At 39.1% G+C, this 17,881-nt stretch overlaps 1 protein-coding gene across 3 annotated transcripts in view; it reads left to right on the forward strand.

The window, feature by feature from the left end:
- The window catches only part of TENM4 (teneurin transmembrane protein 4), a 348,755-nt gene that overhangs the window by 182,397 nt on the left and 148,477 nt on the right, over positions 1-17,881 (forward strand). For all 3 annotated transcript variants that reach the window (XM_062567394.1, XM_062567392.1, XM_062567393.1), the window contains 3 exons: positions 6,930-7,031; positions 11,705-11,899; positions 15,855-16,055. In XM_062567394.1, coding sequence (XP_062423378.1) covers positions 6,930-7,031; positions 11,705-11,899; positions 15,855-16,055 — 498 coding nt within the window. The remainder of the gene's footprint in view (positions 1-6,929; positions 7,032-11,704; positions 11,900-15,854; positions 16,056-17,881) is intronic.

Raw genomic sequence — 17,881 nt, forward strand, 5'->3', positions numbered from 1 at the left:
TAGAATCTTTTATTATGCCAATCAGTATACATGACAAAAATGGGTTAGATTTGGAGGACGTGTTTATTTATGCATGTGGAAAGATTGTCCTCAAGCATGGATAGACCCTTCTACTTTGTACCGGTGAATATGAGAAAGTGTGAGTTTTAAGCTGGATTCTACTGCACTTGGTACAAAGAGTTGGTTATTCTAGCTGCTCTGTGTTCACCCTGTTTTACAGTTGTTGAGCACCCTCTGTAAGCTTCCAGTGGTACTACTTCATGAGAAGCCTAGACCAAACAACCTCCCAAGGATAGTCTTTGCAGACAAGCCCAGAGAGGTTCTGCCTGCTGCTTTCTCTGCCAGCTTCCAGGTAGTCTGGAAGCCGTACTGTTGCCGTGCTGAGCCTGAAGGATGTTACCACATCTACCAAAGCCCAGGGAGACTCATTTAGAGAGCACCTTTTCTTCTGAGGTTTGGTTACATTATTTAATTTATCTTCTAAGTTCCACAGAAAAAAAGATTTTGACACCAGCAAGGACACCTAGAATCTGTTCTTTTCTTGGCATCTCTCTTCCTGCATTTAATTTTCTTTCATTACAGAAACCAGTATCAGCATTGATTCACTAAATCATAACCATTCTAATGTGTGTCTAATTACTCCTATGTGTGTCTGATACCAAACACTGCCAGTTCAGGCAACAACTCGTTCAGGTTATCGAAAGAGATAGTTACATTTGAATTCACACAATGACACTACATTGCATGGCATTTAATCAGTTCTTAGAAAGCAGTCCTGGTGCTTATTAACTCCCAGGAAAGCTACTACCTTCACTTGCCAACTTGATAACTAGTTTTTCGTTGCCAGTAGATAGTTGACTTTAAATGTTCGGGGAATGACAATGCTTGGTGGCAAGTGTAAGCTATAAAATATTTAGCTTTAACACACAATTGTGTTACTGCAGCTTCTAATAGGATTTGGTGTCAGGCAGACATCTACCTTGGCCTCTGGCCCAAAGATGTAGAAACAAGCTATTAAGCGGAATGTTGCATTGTAAATAAATAAGACAGAAATACAGTTCAAGTAGCTCTACTGCTGACCAGCGAACATGTTAATTATCTAAAAGAAAAGTCTATCAAGAGCCTGATAATTTTTCTATTTCCTTAATATGTTTATTGTATTTCATCTGAATAAAGGTAATTTATGTAGGTAATTGTAAGCCAGACTGACAGATCTTTATAGAGGTCAACACGGTGCAGTTGGCTTTCACGGGGCTTTTTGTCAGCAGCAAAGTGATCCCCTGAGCAGACCATCAGCCTGGGAGCTTTGTCTCTGTCATATGAGCCTGTTTATGATACCAAGTAAATGGTGTATTTGATTATACCTCGGATTCCCAAACTAAAAATTGGGAGTGGTAACAGTTAGCAATTTCCCATTGAACTCAGTGATATCCTTAAATAAAAGATAGTGTAGTGTGAAGTCTTATTATGGTATGGTCAGGATCATACCAGTTTATAGCTTCTCTCAGTGTAGGGAATGATTGCATTGGGAAAGCAAGCAGTGGGATGAAAGATTTCTGCTGATTTTCCCACAAAATCTACCAGTTGTAAGATTGTTCATACTTAAAGAAGTTCCCTGAGAGAAATGGTAAAAATCCTGAAGTGTCTTCAGCTGGTACAAGTCTCTGTGGTGCATGAAGTAAAGCAAGTTTACTCCAGCCCACAATCTGGTTTCTTTTCTGGTTTGATAAATAAAGCTCTTGTGTAGGAAGCACCTTCTTTTTTTTTTTTTTTTTTTTTTTTTTTTTTAATCTTGTAGAAGTCTTGGCTTTTCAACTTACTGGATATTTTCCATCTCTTGTTTTTATTAACCTGAAAGCTCTTTTGCACATCCTTCTCCTTTTCCTAAGTGGGGTGGGTTGAACTCATAGGGAATATCTGCTGCCTCAAACAAGACATTTCTGTGTTGTCCTCCAAAATGAGACAATGTGGATCTGCAGGCAGTGCATCTCATTATGTCATTTGCTCCTTCTCTCAGAGGAGATCTGTATGTTTACAATGTTTATTCAGGAAATGACTTGTTTTTTCAGTTGCTAATTAGATTTTGAAGCTGGCAGGACGATTGCTTCCCTACGCAAGCTTCTTCAGTCTCCATCTGAAGCCACACCATCCTAAGTTTTACTAGTCTGTCCCCCGTGCGAGCTGTGTGCTTTCAGGAGGTCTCCTCCCTGCACCACCCGTTGCCGTTTGTCACTGGAAGGTGGCTAGGAAGCAGCGTTTCCAATGTTCCCTTTGGCCGCTAGAGCGAAGCTGTGCGATAGTATCGTGCATCATTCGATGGCTGACCCTCCAACTAATATTCTTTGCCCCCTACCAGCTGGTGTCAATCAGATCACTTCAGAGAAAACTGTGGGAGTCAGACTGAAAACAGAGACCGTATATCTATTTCTAAAAATGAATTGTCTGTGGTCTCACAGTGAACTTCAACAGTGTTTTTTTTAAAAAAATAAAAAACAACAAAACACTGTCAGGATTCTCTAAAGCAGTTCCTATGGCATTATTCATAAATTACCATGTGCAGTTGCGTATGGATTGGAAAGTATCCTTATAATTACAGATAAAAACTCACAGAATAAGCTTTTGACCCTAGCCGTAGCTAAAGTGACCTGTTTTATTTATTGAATGACAGTTTGTCAGCAAGGTAGCAATGTTGACTATGGACATACTTAAAGGACAAAGGTTTTTTTTAGATAGTCACTTTGTGCTGCTAACTTAAGGGTTTCCTGGAGCTTAGGAGTTTAACATCTTCTATCTTCTGGTCCTATAAAATAATATTTTGGCTAAGTCCTTGCTTCTGTGAGGTATGTGCTAATTTGTTCGTTTACTTCTTCATACTTTTTAAGGTCCCTCCATCTCTACTCTCTGATACCTTAAACCAGTCAGCTATCATCCCCCCCTTAGTTTGAAAGTTAGATATTAGAGCAGTATGCATGCTTTTTTGTGTGTATGTGCACCTTCCAGAAAACACGAAAAGCAGGTCAGCTCTCCAACTGGCACCATCTGTGACCACTGCAACTATATTCAGTCCTGTGATGAAGTTAAAGGTTTTTTTTGGAAGTCTTGAGTGACTAATGGTTTACTAATGCCTGCAGTGGTCAAAGTGAAAAGAAGGTCCAGTCTGTGATGATTCCTTAGAGTAGAAATAGGACCGTTCTGAGAATGGTATGGACAACACTTAGACTTGTTGCTCACAAGCCTAGTTCCAAGTCTTGTTTTTTCTTACTAGCTCTGGAGTGAGTAGAAAATTAGCTCCACTTCACTTAACGCCTGCTGTATGGAAATACTTTTTCAGCTGTGTTGTAGCAGCTTTGGGACAACGATACATTCCATGCATCTTCATTGCTTCTCAGAATTTTCTCAGTAGTGAAGAGGTTTTGGACATGTGTGAAGACCTTAGTTGCCCTGAGTCACACCAGACAAGTCTCTGTTCTTGACTGCTAAGATATAGTAAGTGGCACCAGCCACTGGGGGGAAGAGTGTCTTTTCTTCTTCGCTTTCTGTTGTTTCTCAGTATGGTTATTCTAGGGCACAGTGGGTGAAATTAGAGCATGTTCGAAATGTTACTTTCAGCTATAAAGGAAAAAGAAAAATAAGTAGCACCAAAGAAAACAGTTAAGTAGGATGAAGCGATTATAAGGGCCCACTCTATTTTCAATAGTATGGGGCAGTCAGGACACAATTAAAAAGCTATTGAAGTGCTTCAGTGGATAAGGTACAGTGGGTTTTATTCAACTATTCTTTTATTCCTCTTGAGTTGCATGTCCATAATCTGGTGTAATACACCTAGGGTACACTCACAAAGAATATTCTGGGAAATCAAGATTGAGGAGACGATGGTGTCTAATACTGTGTAATACTTCTGTACTAAGAAGTGTAATGTAGGTGTATATCATTGCCTTTTGCAATGTAAAATGAAAGATCTGTAGGTGAACAACTAAATCTCCAAGAATATTTTTTATCACACAGTAGTGCCTGTCACAATGGATGGGATCCATCTGATTATATTTAGTCTTGTCTATAATATTGTATATAATGGTAATATCTACATCTGAACTAGTCAGGAGAGAAGAGGCACCAATGAGGTGAGATTCACTAGGTGAATTTACCCTAAAGTCCAGAAAAGTTTAGGTGCCTAAACCCAGGTATGCTTCATTTCTGTGGTCACTCTGAGTCTCTAGATCCCATTATACCTAGTCAGTACAGTCAGTGAGATCCACTCAGTTTACCCTACAGTGGACACCTAATTGGTGTGCTGAATCTTGCCTCCTTGGTCCTTAATATAGCAATTGAGTACACCAACTGAGCCACACTGTAAATGCAAAATATTATTTCCAGTAACAAAGATTGCCCTTTAGCTGATTCAGTACATTATTACACTTCAGAATATCTGCCATATTTGAAGCTACATTGCTCTTCAGAAGTTGCGTAGTTTTTTTATTATTTTAGGTAAATACCATTTATTATTTTACATAAATATACCAAGAAAGTTGTAAGGATATTTTACACCTCTTCAAGAACTCTATTCAGTGCTGTAAAGCAATAGCTTGAAAACAAGTTCTATTCATTCTATAATGAATAGAATTTTCATTATTCTAGAGGTGTTGTCATAACACTGGGAATCTGTCCTGCATTAAAGCACTGACTTATGTATTTCCATTGACTTCAAAGGTCATGAATGTGCAGTCTTTACTCAGTGAAGCTACAGCTCGCATACCCCGATCCAGAATGATAGCGTGAGGTTTCATGAGATATCCAAGTACTGCACAATTGCTGAATAACATGGCCCTGCTCCCTCTGCTCTCAATTTTCAATGAGAAAATGATAGTAGACAGTAAATGATTGTAGAAGATGATTCACATTTTTTCTCTGCTGCATTAATTTTTTGCCATCTTTATAAGCTTTACCAACTCATTGAAGGGTCTGACAAATGCCAGAGCCAACACAAGAGGAAGAAGCATAGACTTGTACCGAGGACAGGAGTGATAGAGGAAAAGGACTGACCCTATCAGTAAAAGGAGCTCTTAAGTGTTTGCCTATTTCGTTATCTTCTTTCACATTCTCTATGTTACTTATATGTGTAACTATGTATATGTTCATGAGTAAATAATATTTTTTCTAAGTATTTCTGCAAATGTTTCTGGGAAACGACAAAATACTTAAAGGAAAAAAGCATAAACAAAGATTATTTTCTTTTGGTTTTGTAGCACTGAAATTAAAACATCATGAACAAAGTTCTGAATCTCTTCTATATACAGGCTAAGGTTTTCATTTACAGGAGGATAGATTCATGTGTATACCTGCTATTAAGTGAGAGTTACTGCGCTTGAAAATCAGTATAAATGCACAAAGCCTGAGCTGCTATTTCATTATCCTAGGAAGTGTGCCTGATACCTGATCAGAATAACGATGGCAAATCAAGCTCAAAGCGTTGACTACATGCTGTGATTGTATTTCCATACACTGCAAAATGACTATCTGCTTAACTTTAGAACTTCAGTGTTAGAAAGCTACCAGCACTTTCTGCTGCATGGAGCTGTCTGATTGTGACAAGTCTTATATTAAGATGTAAAACATAAATGCCTGAAACTACTTTTATTATTTAAAACTACTGTTACCCTTCTTGAATAATTAAATTATACCATGTCCTTTAAAATGGCCTTCAGATACCCCTGTCACTCAGAGAACACCTATTCAGAAATATGTTGCCTTTCATTCATGTTTGGAAACTAATTACACGTTTCTCTTGCAGCTGTTTTTGTTCATTTATACCAATAGAAAGTTTACAAATGTCTTTATTATAACAAGGTCTGAAATGAAGAAATTCTATGAAAGCAGGGTCGTTATTCACATGGCCAAGATTTCCATCCCTCTCTAGGACAGATGCACTACTGGTGCCCCTCCTGTATAACTGAATTCAGTTTTAATCTGATACACATTTCATTCCGAGAAAATGAGAAATAATAGTCTGGAATGAACCATAATATTCCATCATCTTTCCAAGCCTCACTCACATTTACTCAACCTTTGCTCACACATTAGTCAGGAAAGTATAATGTTTTTCATTCTCTTTTTGAAATACAATGTTTACTAAATCATGTGCTTCTTTTGTGAAAGGTAAGTTTTAGCCCCAATATTCTGAGCTGCTCTCAAAACAAGATAAAAGCGTTAGATACCATTTTGCTTGCCTGTTAGCTTTCCTTAAAAGATGAATAGCCAGTGTTTTTGCCAAAGTCAGGGAATTTAAGATGATAACTAGAAAGAGATTAAAGTGTGGAATAGTCCCATCCTCATTCCACCAAGATACAATATTATCCCCAGTGCTTTTGGCTGTTAATATTATCTTGCAGGACAAACTAGAATGCATACCATTAGAAATAACTCCTCAACAGCAAGTAGAGAGGAGGAACCAAGGGCTTTTGTTCATAAGGGAGAAGTTCTGTCTTTGATCAAGTCTGTTCAGTGCAAATAAATACCTCACATCCACTTCCACTTATCTGAGTGCAAAATAAGACCAACGTTACATGCTCTGCATGAGAACTGCTTGTATTCTTCCCTCCAGTAATTTCAAAAGGGGAAAATGGTCAGAAAAACAAGTAGGGAGAAAACACATTGGGAATTTTTCAGGTACTGAGTGAAGATGATGCCTGATGGGTGCTGAGCAGCTGCAATTTTAGTCACAGTCACTGCAGTCACTTCACACTAATGTGGTGGGCTTGAACTTCCTTTGGTGTAAATGGATGAGCTCCATTTAGTGGAGTTCAGGCTAATGCTTTCAGTCCCAAGTGCAGCAATTGCTTTGAGTTTTCAACTCTTCTGCCATCCAGCGACCTCCCAAACTCAGAGATGTTTTCTGGCCTGAAGAAATACCTGAATTCTCTTTTCTTTTGCAGAATCAGTGGATAATTGTCCCAGTAACTGCTATGGGAATGGAGACTGTGTGTCTGGGACTTGCCATTGCTTCCTTGGCTTTCTGGGCCCTGACTGTGGCAGAGGTAGGAATTTTTACTTAATTAATCCTTCCCTCTCCTTTTTGGTTAATATCTTTCTTTGTAGAAGTTACAGTCATGTTTGTGGCTTTTACAAAGTACACCTAACCCAGACTGCGGATCCTCCGGCGGAAAGGAAGTGGATTGGATCTGCGAGTTTGTTTCTTGCATGCCATGATCGCTGTGACCTTAGCAACACAAAACCTCGGGGCATATGGACAGGCAAAATGTCACACTGAGAGCTTCCTGTACGGGACTGACTGTATCGAACGTGACTTAAAAATGTTGCACTGTTGCTTGTTTAGCAGACCATTTTGTCAGTGTATGGTGGGATCTTATAATGCTGGTTTATTTTAAGATGCTAATGGTAGAACCCTTAAGGATCTTTTTGTTGCTGCAAGCTTTGCAAGTTTGTGTCAGCTATGCATGATCATTAACAGCCTCACTGCGGGGAGTGAGCCAGGTTAGAGCAAGGCTAGGAATGGAGTAATGGCAGGAGAAACTGGATATTCTGGCCAAAAATGAAAACATTGGGAGGATTTGCAAAGCACGCTGATCCCAACAAACAATATATTTTTCTGCTTAAGTGAAAAGTATTTTTAATAAATCATTTTGATTTATTAAATCACTTTGAAGATGTTTCACTTGACCTGAAATTTTTAGGTTATTTAAACATTTATAGAACAAATTGGAGTATGTTTAGTAAGAACATACTTCAGACTGAGAAATCAAAATTTTGCATATGGAAAATGCCTGAATGCAGTGCTCCAACTTTTTCAGAGTCCTTTTTGACTGAGACAGTTCAACAAACTAAATGTAGATTCATAAATTTAGGGGTTCGAGGGTGTAAAAAGTTAGTGCCCCCACAAGGAGGTTTATTAAGGCAACAGATCAGGCCTTCACCCTGTTCTGTTGCTTCTTTGTCTGAAAAACAGCCTGGGCTTCTTCCCAAACGAGAGAGCTAAGCTCTATCCAAGCCCACTTCCTCTCCCCCTCCAACCCAGCAGTGGCCTCGTGAGGCTTTGGGTTATATCACTGTAGCCTGGCCAAGAGATAAGAACAGCTGTACACCCCCACGCGTAGGGACTTCTCCACTGAGGCAGTGTGGTCCAGTCTGAAACCCCGAGGTGTTTCAGAGGTCACAGCCCAGTAAGATGAATGTGACAAGCTGCATCTCTGAGAGCCGTTTTATGTCAGACTTCTTGCTGACTCAGGTTACACTTGGTTTGCATTTCCTTACAGTTGGTTTGCATTTCCAAGCGCCTTTGCAGAACTGTAGATCTGAAGACAAAAGGGTTTTTTCCACCTTCCACAGCTTATCCCTACTCACACCTCCTAACTTTATTTAGGGGCAGAAGTTTGGAGGCATGGTCCCCCAAGGCTCCCTGCAGAGCCAGTGGAGGAGAAGCTCCTTTATTGCGAGTCAAAGTCCTTAATCTTTTGTTCTGAATCCATTTTCAGGGGAGCTTACTTCCCTTCATGGGTTATGTACAGAGCCTGCTGAGGCACTTAAGTTAAGCTGCATGAGTATATCTCCCATTTCACAAGATTGCTTACTCTGGCTGACTTGAACACCTCTTACTTGAGTCAGTCTTTCAGTTCAAAATCATCTTGGTCCAGATCAGTGTCTGCCTTTAGGAGAACAGGTTAATACCTGGGGTGTCAAAATGCTGTTTGTGTATGCATTTCCATCCAGTAGGCTTGTTAAATAGATCATCTTGCCATGAGCATGAGATATAAGGGCCCCAGCACTGACTTCCTCTTCATTTTCAGTGGAATCCAAGATGCTTCTTTTGACCTACAAACCCCTCAGAGGGCAGCAACTGCAGAGTGTATAAGACTGTTGGAGTATCTGTCTGCAGCAATATATTTGTTCCTGTACTGAGAAGTAATCCTCAGATAAGCATGTCCCACTACAGGATTTTTAAGTCCCACATATCCTGGGTATTCCTTTATTTCAGTTTTGCCATGTAATTCACCATCCAAATGGATAGGAAATTGTGGAACGAAAAGCCCTTCAGCGCATGCTGCAAATCCCGTAGTTTTTGATTTTCCTTTTGTAGAGGGTTGTAACAATTGGAAGAAGGAATGAGAAGCTCTTGTTATAAAAATAACAGTTAATTATTAATGTATTGTTAGCCAATTATTTTAAACAACATAGATGAGATCAAATCACTTGATGTATTCTGGGGCCTTCTGTGAACTTTTCCTCATTCAAGGAAGGTTTTTTTAAATTTCTATGTAAACCAAACCAACCAAACAAACAAACGAATGAATGGTCTCATTCTTTGATTCTAAACTGTCCAAGAAAAGTAGTGGGCATTTGGGCTACCATAACTACTCTAGAGAATTAATGTAATTTAGGTCTCTTAGATATTTTCCTTTGGAATGGAATTTGAGTGATCAAACTTTAATTATATATCATTATATATAGAAAAGAGTTGCACAGAGAGCAGAGGAAAAAAGTCCATAAAACTCTTTTGTCTTTGTTCATTCTAGTACACTACAAAAGAGGTCTTGTTCTTGCCATTGCGTTGCTATTTGCAGCAGCACTTTCCAGGTTATGCTGAAGGTGTTCTCCGTGGAGATCTCTATCGAGTAGCAGTTTTATTGCAGATGGCCAGCAATTTATCTGATCTTGCACTGAGTGATCAGCTGTCTTGTCAGAAAACATGTAGGTCTTTCTCAGCAACCTCTCACTGGTTAAAGCCCATTATTCTTCCTTCTTGTTGAAAAGAGCTGTAGGCTATTCTCTTCCAGAACCTTCAAAGAACAGGCTCCATTACCAATCATTTGAAATTTGAGACAGGAGGGTGGAAAATTCCAACAGTCTTGCTGAAAAGTTAAATTATAGAGTAAGTTTGCTGTGAACCATGTATACAGCATGGCGTATCTTAAACAATTTATGTCTTGTATTGTATAAGTTGGCATCTCCATGCAAATGATGCCCTTGAAACACACCACTCCAAAGTGCTTTCTTCAAGGTGAACAGAGGGGTCTTTAATAATAACAGTTGCCAAACTCCCTTCTCTTCTAAACCTTTTTATTTTAGTAAGGCAAATATAGTTCATTGCATATCAAACTGGTTTAAGAGTCAGAGCTGGCATTGTTTTGCATTGTCCTGAGGTTGCTGTAACTGTGTAACCCTCAGGCAGACTGGCCTGTAGTACGTGAGAAGCAACATTGGGTAGGATTTGTGTGGTTAATAACTGAAAAGGTAATACGAGAAATGGAGAATCTTTATCCACTGTTACTACCTCCTCCTACCTGTACTCAGAGTCAGGAATGAAGCAAAAGAGGTTCATTGTATTAATCACATGCCTAAGACAAGTGAGTTAAGAAGCAGAATGGAATATTCCATTCGCATTAGTATCCTTCATAAAAATATTCATAAACTGCCTTTGTGAGGGGCAAAGGAGAAACCAAGCTGCTCTCACTTAAGGATAAAGTGTGACAATGCACCAGAGAAGTCTGGGTTGAATATGTCCTTGCTGTTGAATTTCAGTGCCATGAAATTGCAGAGAACAGAACAGAAGCGAGCAGATTTTGAAGGGGTAATGAACAGGGGAAGGCTACTGTTTTTAAGGAAATAGGACAGAAATGGATAGCACTCTTAGAAAAATCAGAACAAGGGGCAAAAGGAAACTAAGATAGGACATGTGAAAAATAGCAGTATGGCAAAGGGAGAAAGTACCATTAGAGAGGAGCTGAAGAAATCTTACAGAGCACCAGTTACCAGAGTTGGTAACGGAGGCTTTGATCTGATCCTTGATGCTCTCTCCTTGCTTGCAAAGCCTGCCATATCTTTTGCTTCCTAACATCCACTCTGCCTGACGTTTTGCTGAGACAGCTCAGAAAACACTTAATGCTGGGATCCACCATGCCACAGCTTCAGCTTTTTGACTTCTCCCCTTTATCACAGAAAAGAAATCCTGCGGTTGGCTGGCTGTGCAAATCAGCTGATTTTGCTGGAAAGAAAAACACAATTACAAAGTCATTTATAAACTCATATAAAGATCAGAAGATATATTTGGGAACATTTTTTACAGAAAGATTGGAAAGACTAGAGGCTAGTTTTGTGTGGTGTCTGATGATAAATGGAGTCCAGTGGACGTGATAGCCATAAAAAGGGGCTGGAGATCTGGAGATTCAGGTGATGGTATGACATGAATTAAATTGTTGAAATAATCTGAACTATCCTCTGAGCAAAGAAACTGAAGACTGTAAAGTTGACAATTACAGCAGCAAAACAGGAGTGATTTGTGTACAGCTAAGGTCTGGAGCAGAGGAGGTGTCAAGGAAAGTCTGAAATCTGGCAGTGTGTCAGGTATAGCGATAAGCAATTTAAGGTCAACGGCACTGCTGAAAAAAAGACTTCAGTATACCGAAAGTCAGAATAAGATAAAGATCTGGGGCTAGTCAGTAACAGAAAGTATCACAGACACAGAGCAAAGAGGTATTCTAGCTCATGAGCGCTGTTTGTTCATTTAAAACATTTGTAGGATAATACAATTAACAGCTGAGTGTCAGCTGCATAAAACATGGCCTTGGCGAAGAAAGCAACATGCCTCACTGAAGAGTGTTTATGAAGAACAGAAGTTGCAGGCTCTCGTGCTCCTTCTCAAAGTGAGACTCATGTACAGTTGTGTTTTAATGTGATTTCGGTTATGTTCCCCCAGCTTCTTGCCCAGTGCTGTGCAGTGGAAACGGACAGTACATGAAGGGAAGGTGCTTGTGCCACAGTGGCTGGAAAGGAGCAGAGTGTGATGTCCCCACCAACCAGTGCATTGACGTCTCCTGCAATAATCATGGCACGTGCATCATGGGGACCTGTATCTGCAACCCAGGGTACAAGGGGGAGAGCTGTGAAGAAGGTATTTGCAAGATACGTTCAATTAGCTTTTTGCTTTGATTGCTGTTAAATAATTACATGGATGGAGGCAATTCTGAGTAACACTGGCACTTAAACAGAACAGTAATAGGCACCTTAGAGATACAATAGATGGATGCAACATAAAAATGATATGTTGTAATAACTTGTCATTATCTATCATATTGTTCAATAATTGGATGAAAAGCCATCAAACGCTTCAGATAGACAAATCTGGTTAAAGACTAGAATGTCTAATCATATGTTCAAATGTTCTTATTAAAGCGTCGTTTCCGTCTACACATCTAAACGTGTAATTACTTTTACAGTGCTTTCTTCTCTGCTGTGCTATGCCAAGTGATTTCAGTTGCTTACATATAAGAAAATGGTGGAGTACGAGAAAAAGTCCCTGATTCTTGCCAGCTTTCAAAGCTTAGAAATGTTCAAGACTTGAATTAAATTCTGCTTCAAAATCAGATGTTATTTTAATGCCTCATCCATAGCTTTTTTTTTTCACATTAACCCCCAAACATTCTTCATTTGCATTTAGTTTTATGACCGGAATACAGTGACTTTTAGCACTTATCTTTAATCTTTTTTTGAAGGAAGTCACCTGCCACCATAAACCTTTACCTTGCCCAGTTTGTGACTGCTTCTTATTGCTAAATGAAAAAGTGGACAATTTTGTAAGTTTACAAATCATGCTGACCATTATAAAATACCTCCAGAAGCAACTGATTCATAGAATAATGTTCAGCACTTTTTGGAGTATTGGAGTGGCACATATCTGACATTACATGGCAATGGTGTCACTAAAGGATAAAGATGAAGACAGCATCGGCTCTGTATCAAGAAGCGATCTTTAAAAAGAACTTAATTTTGGCTTAAGAAAGCACAGCTCGATGAAGCTGTGGACTATAGCCAAAGATGATAACTACTGAAATATCTTTAAAACACCTCCTTAGACCTCTTTATTTACTGGATCATACCTTTATTGGTTAAACAGAAATGGAAAAACCCTGATTTTGCCTTCAGCTAGACATGTTAAATGTGTGTAATTTAGAATAAGATCTGCGCTTTTTCTAACAGAAACCTCTTTTCCCTTGTTCCTCGTTTTACTTTAAAGCAAAAAAAAAACCTAGCCTCCAATTAGGCATTTTATATTTTCACCGTAGCAGGGGACAGTGTCAGTCCCGCTAGGTAGAAACTTGAAAAAGAAAGAAGAACAAAGAGAACATGATTTTTCTTATGAGCTGTTTAATATTTTTCCTTGTATGCAATTGTTTTTGGTATTCAGGGCCTAATTTGTACTGTACTGGGGCGAGGGGGAAGTAGGTCAGAAATGTGCCATGTGGGAAATCTTCAGGATATATATGTATTTTTAAATCTAGTAAAAAAAAAAGTTGATTTATATTATTTTTTAAATTGCTTTTACTTTTTAATTTCTCTTCTAAGAAGGGCCATCTGGTATTGATTACTTTTTATTATTTCTCAGTTCTTGTAGCTTCACTGCTTACTCTATGTTTATAATGGGTTTTCATTCCAGTGTTTCTTCTTTCTTTTCTTTCCCCCCTGTAGTAATTCAACAATGTTTATAAAACATCAGCCAACAATCTTACATGAATTTTTCTTTTCTCCTTCTTTAGTTTATTGGCCCATATTTTATAAGGCATGGACTAAGTCAGCAGGACATTAAAGAGAGGGAAACAAATTTAAGCAGTGAAAAATGAGAAGTTACTCATTGGGTACTGAATAAGCCTAATAACTTGTGTGACCAATGAAGCATGAAGCATGTTGGGGGAAAAGTATAGTATCTACACCAGTCTTGCTTGCTGCAAGATTTATCTCCCTGTCAAAGGTTTTGCACAAGGTTTGAACTATAAATGGGGTATTTTCCAACCAGAAATTAGACCATTTGGGACTTTTATCAAGCAGCTATACAGACATATGCAAAAACTTCTTTTTTAAAAAAAAAAAAAAAAAAAAGTGCAGTCAATTTTGTGAGTGCTGTCCTTCTCCCATGCTCCTCATCTCTACTTCTCCCAGAGCTGAGCAGCTAAATTTGTCCAGCAGAACTCCCTAAAAAATATACTGTTGTATCCCAAATCCACTAAGCAATTGGTTAAGAAGAAAGCAGAAGCCCCTAATCCTGTCCCAGGGCCCTCGCCGTGGTGCCGAAAGCCTAAAGAGATACAGCAAGTGAGGCTGAGATTAAAGAAGCCATTGTGCGTGACATTTTCTGAAAGGGCTCATTTCAACATGAAAAATGGCCTTGGGATTATGATAAATGGGGGGTTCTGACGTGCGCATTCCCCTTCGATAATCTCCTGTGTTAGAGCTGAGATAGCAGATTGCCTGCCGCCTGCGAGGGAGCCCCCTCTGAAACTCACCTTTTTCCCAGTCGACCTTCGGAGGGGATGATTAATTGCCCGGAGGTAGCCTCTTGTCAGATAGCCCGTGATCTTTGTTCTCCTCCTTCAAACCATCTGCTGAGACCGTAGGATTCTGCTGGTCTCTTTCTTAGTCCTTTTTGTACTTATTACTGCTGAGGAAGAACAGGGCCAGGGCTGCAAGGGTCTCACGCTAAAATTGGCACCCTTGCTCCCAGCTCATGAACGGCGAAGGAGATTTATAGACTCATCCTTTCGAGCATCTCACAATTTTTGAGGGTTGTTCCAGCTATGAGCAGGGCTCCGGGAATCAAACAAAACAGAAAACACTCTCGCATGCCTTGGGATAGTAATTGCTGAGCCATTACTGGTTCAGAGTCAGAAGGTTTGGTGAATCTGGGGAATTATCAGAGCAGCTGTTGTGTTTCTTTTTAAGGTTTCTGGATCTTAAACAGGTCGTTGGAATTCTCATTAGCTTTTAGAGGCAAAAAAAAAAAGGAGGCTCAAACTGCAGCGTGTGCAGTGGCCATGTTCTGCTCTTCTCTGTTAGAGCCAGCAGCTGGACAGCTTTTCTCTTGCTGCTTAGCCAGACTGACACTTGTCACTGATCCCCAGGGCACTGCCACACACCATTGCAAGAGATGGGAAGAATTCCACTAGCCTGTCCCATATATTTTTCTATATAAATAGATGATCAGCTCCTCCAGTCCTTTTTTATGAGGGAGTCTGGTGTGTTTCATGTTTTTCCTTTGCTACGTAGAATTCCCCCGTGGCCAGGGTTGCTGACAGTTGCCAACAAAACACTTAACTCAGGAATCACACTGCAGTGTATTAAGTCATTTAGTGCATGTTCCCACTGCGTGTTCTCCAACCTCGTTGTGAGAATGCCTCTTCTTAAAAAAGGCCGCTTAAAAAGAATATTAATTGTTCAAATATACAAGCAGAAGATAACAATATCCAATAATATCTAGCATTTATTTTTAGTCCTTTTTCCAAAAACTGTCTAAGCAGATGTTTAATCTGAAATTCATACGTGTGTATCTGTGAAATTGGTATGGACTTCAGCACATTCTTCAATTTAGGCATGTATTCTGCTGAATCAGGAAGTGAATTTCTGCTGAATCTTTATGCAGAAATTTCTCTCTCAGAAAACAGAGCTTAGCTTAGCTTTGAATTCATTAATAATAGTAATTTAGGTTATTAGAATAAACAGAGGCACAACATATGTACAAGAGAGTATTATTCTTATTCTAATCTTAATTGATATTTGCCTATTCTTCTTAGAAAGATCATTTGTTAATATATGCCTGGATAAAAGAATGGATTTCATCATAACTTTTTTGTTTATTTTTTCAGGTAAGTATTTTAGCTCTTATTGCATTTCCAGGACGATATCCTCTTGCGTGATGCATCTGTTTGGAGATAATCTTCTTTTAATGCAAGGTTTCAATTTCTTCTTGGAGCCATGAGATACTATACCAGTAAATCTGTGTTACGAAAATCTGATAGATTGTTTCTGAAGGTCCCATTTGCTTCCCCTATACACTTCCCCTTCTTTCTTGCATGTAGTGGACTGCATGGATCCTACATGTTCGGGACGAGGCGTGTGCGTGCGAGGAGAATGCCACTGCTCTGTTGGCTGGGGAGGAACAAACTGCGAGACCCCAAGAGCCACCTGTCTGGACCAATGCTCTGGACATGGGACCTTCCTCCCAGATACTGGCCTCTGCAGCTGTGATCCCAACTGGACTGGACATGATTGTTCAATTGGTAACTTCAGCAGTACCTTACCATTATTTTTCATATTATTTAAACTTTGTAAAATATTCAGACTTAGATCTGCAACAATAGAGCTACAAATGTGTTCCAGTAAAGCACATGTAGGGCATGACTGGAAGCCGAAATACCATAGCTCAACTACATAAATAATTCTGCTTCCATTTTGGAGTAAAGAGCAAGGTAATAAATAACTCCATTAAAGTCATGTAGGTTTGCTGTTATTCGTTTTATTGATATGAATGTAATTGATGGTTTACATATAACTGCTTGTACTGGTGCTAATTCTTGATGAATCCCAGTAGCACCAAAAGGTGTTCTTTTATTTTTAGGAGTTGTACAAATATTCTTTATGTTGCTGCAAACAACAAAAGGGCAGTGGCAGTCCTTCAGGTCTCACTTCTCACTGGAGTTTGAAGGCCATGATTTTCTAGGCTCAGCTAGGAGAAAATGAGTGTCATACGAATTTCGCATGGAAAAAAAAGTATAAGCGCTGTCCCATAAGAGCAAAAGGAAAACTAAGTAGAAGCATTTCATAGTACAGGCACCTACCACATCATAGACAGATCTGTTATGTGCAGTTTTGCATAGAGATTTGGAACTGTAAACGTTCTTTGTTCCTTAGCTAAATGTCAACGTTTCTCAAAATCCGCATCAAGTACCTGAAATGGAGGCTTAAGAAAAACTATTTAGAAGCCTTTTCACTTTTCTTCCAAATGCAGTTGGCTCTTAGATGCCACATTGAGAACTACTGTAATAAATTAGGTGATAGTCAGAACCGACGGAGCATTCCTCTTTTACCTTTTGTTCCGCATGCTGTGCTCACAAGTAAGAGACCACAGCAGTAACAGCCTCTTTACCCTTACACAGCTGAGGTGGATCTAGGCCAGAAATCCAGGGCACCTCACTAGTGGCAATGAGATGAAATAAATTTGCAGCAAAGCAACAACAACAACAAAAACTATTAAGAGAGTAGATGTAGAAGCAAAACTGCATAAACAACATTTTTGCTGAGGAATTGCTGCACTGTGTAGAAAAAAAAAACAGGTTAACTGCTTACAAATATTTTAAAAGAGTTTTTTAACTTTGCTAATGAATAAGCAAAGGATATAAAATAATACAATAACACAGAGGATATGAAAAGAAAAGCTTTTCTAAAATAAGTAGTGAGGTTAGATGTTAGGAATCTTGTCTTATAGTAAAGATGGCTGGGCTGAAGAATAAAAGAAAATATATTGACCAAAAACTTTTACAGATATAGAGAGGGAAGATATTCTGCATTGGCAAGAGGAATTTCATGACAAACTGTTCTTTTCCCCACATTAACATCCTCAATTCAATATTCTGTGAGTTCATTTATAAGACCACAGAAAGCAGAAGGGTAGCAGTGTAATTGTAGTGATTTTGTAGCATGATTCATAATTGAGTCATTATTTTGAGTTTATGTGGAGTTTTGGGGATTGCAGAGATGGATTTGGAAAAATGTTCTTTCCTACACACAAACAGAATTCACTTTCTCTTTGTTAACCTGCAGGTCATGTATAGATGATTTATAAGCTTTCCTTATACTGCTTTTATAAATCCATCTAGTGCAAACTTTCTTTGGCAGTGTGAGGTTATTTGAGACAAACTTGAGCATCGTTCCAAGACCTTTTTCTTCACAGAGCTGCTTGTAACATTCAGGTTATTGTGCCTCACAGCGAAAATCACAACTAAGGTGATTTGTAAACTTCCATTTCTAACCCAGACCTTTCCACTGAATTGATGATTTGATTTGAAAGACAGATTTACTCACAGGATGTGTGGTATTCTTTTTGCTT

The sequence above is a fragment of the Rhea pennata genome, chromosome 1 (genome assembly GCF_028389875.1).
Source record: "Rhea pennata isolate bPtePen1 chromosome 1, bPtePen1.pri, whole genome shotgun sequence".
Classification (NCBI taxonomy): domain Eukaryota; kingdom Metazoa; phylum Chordata; class Aves; order Rheiformes; family Rheidae; genus Rhea; species Rhea pennata.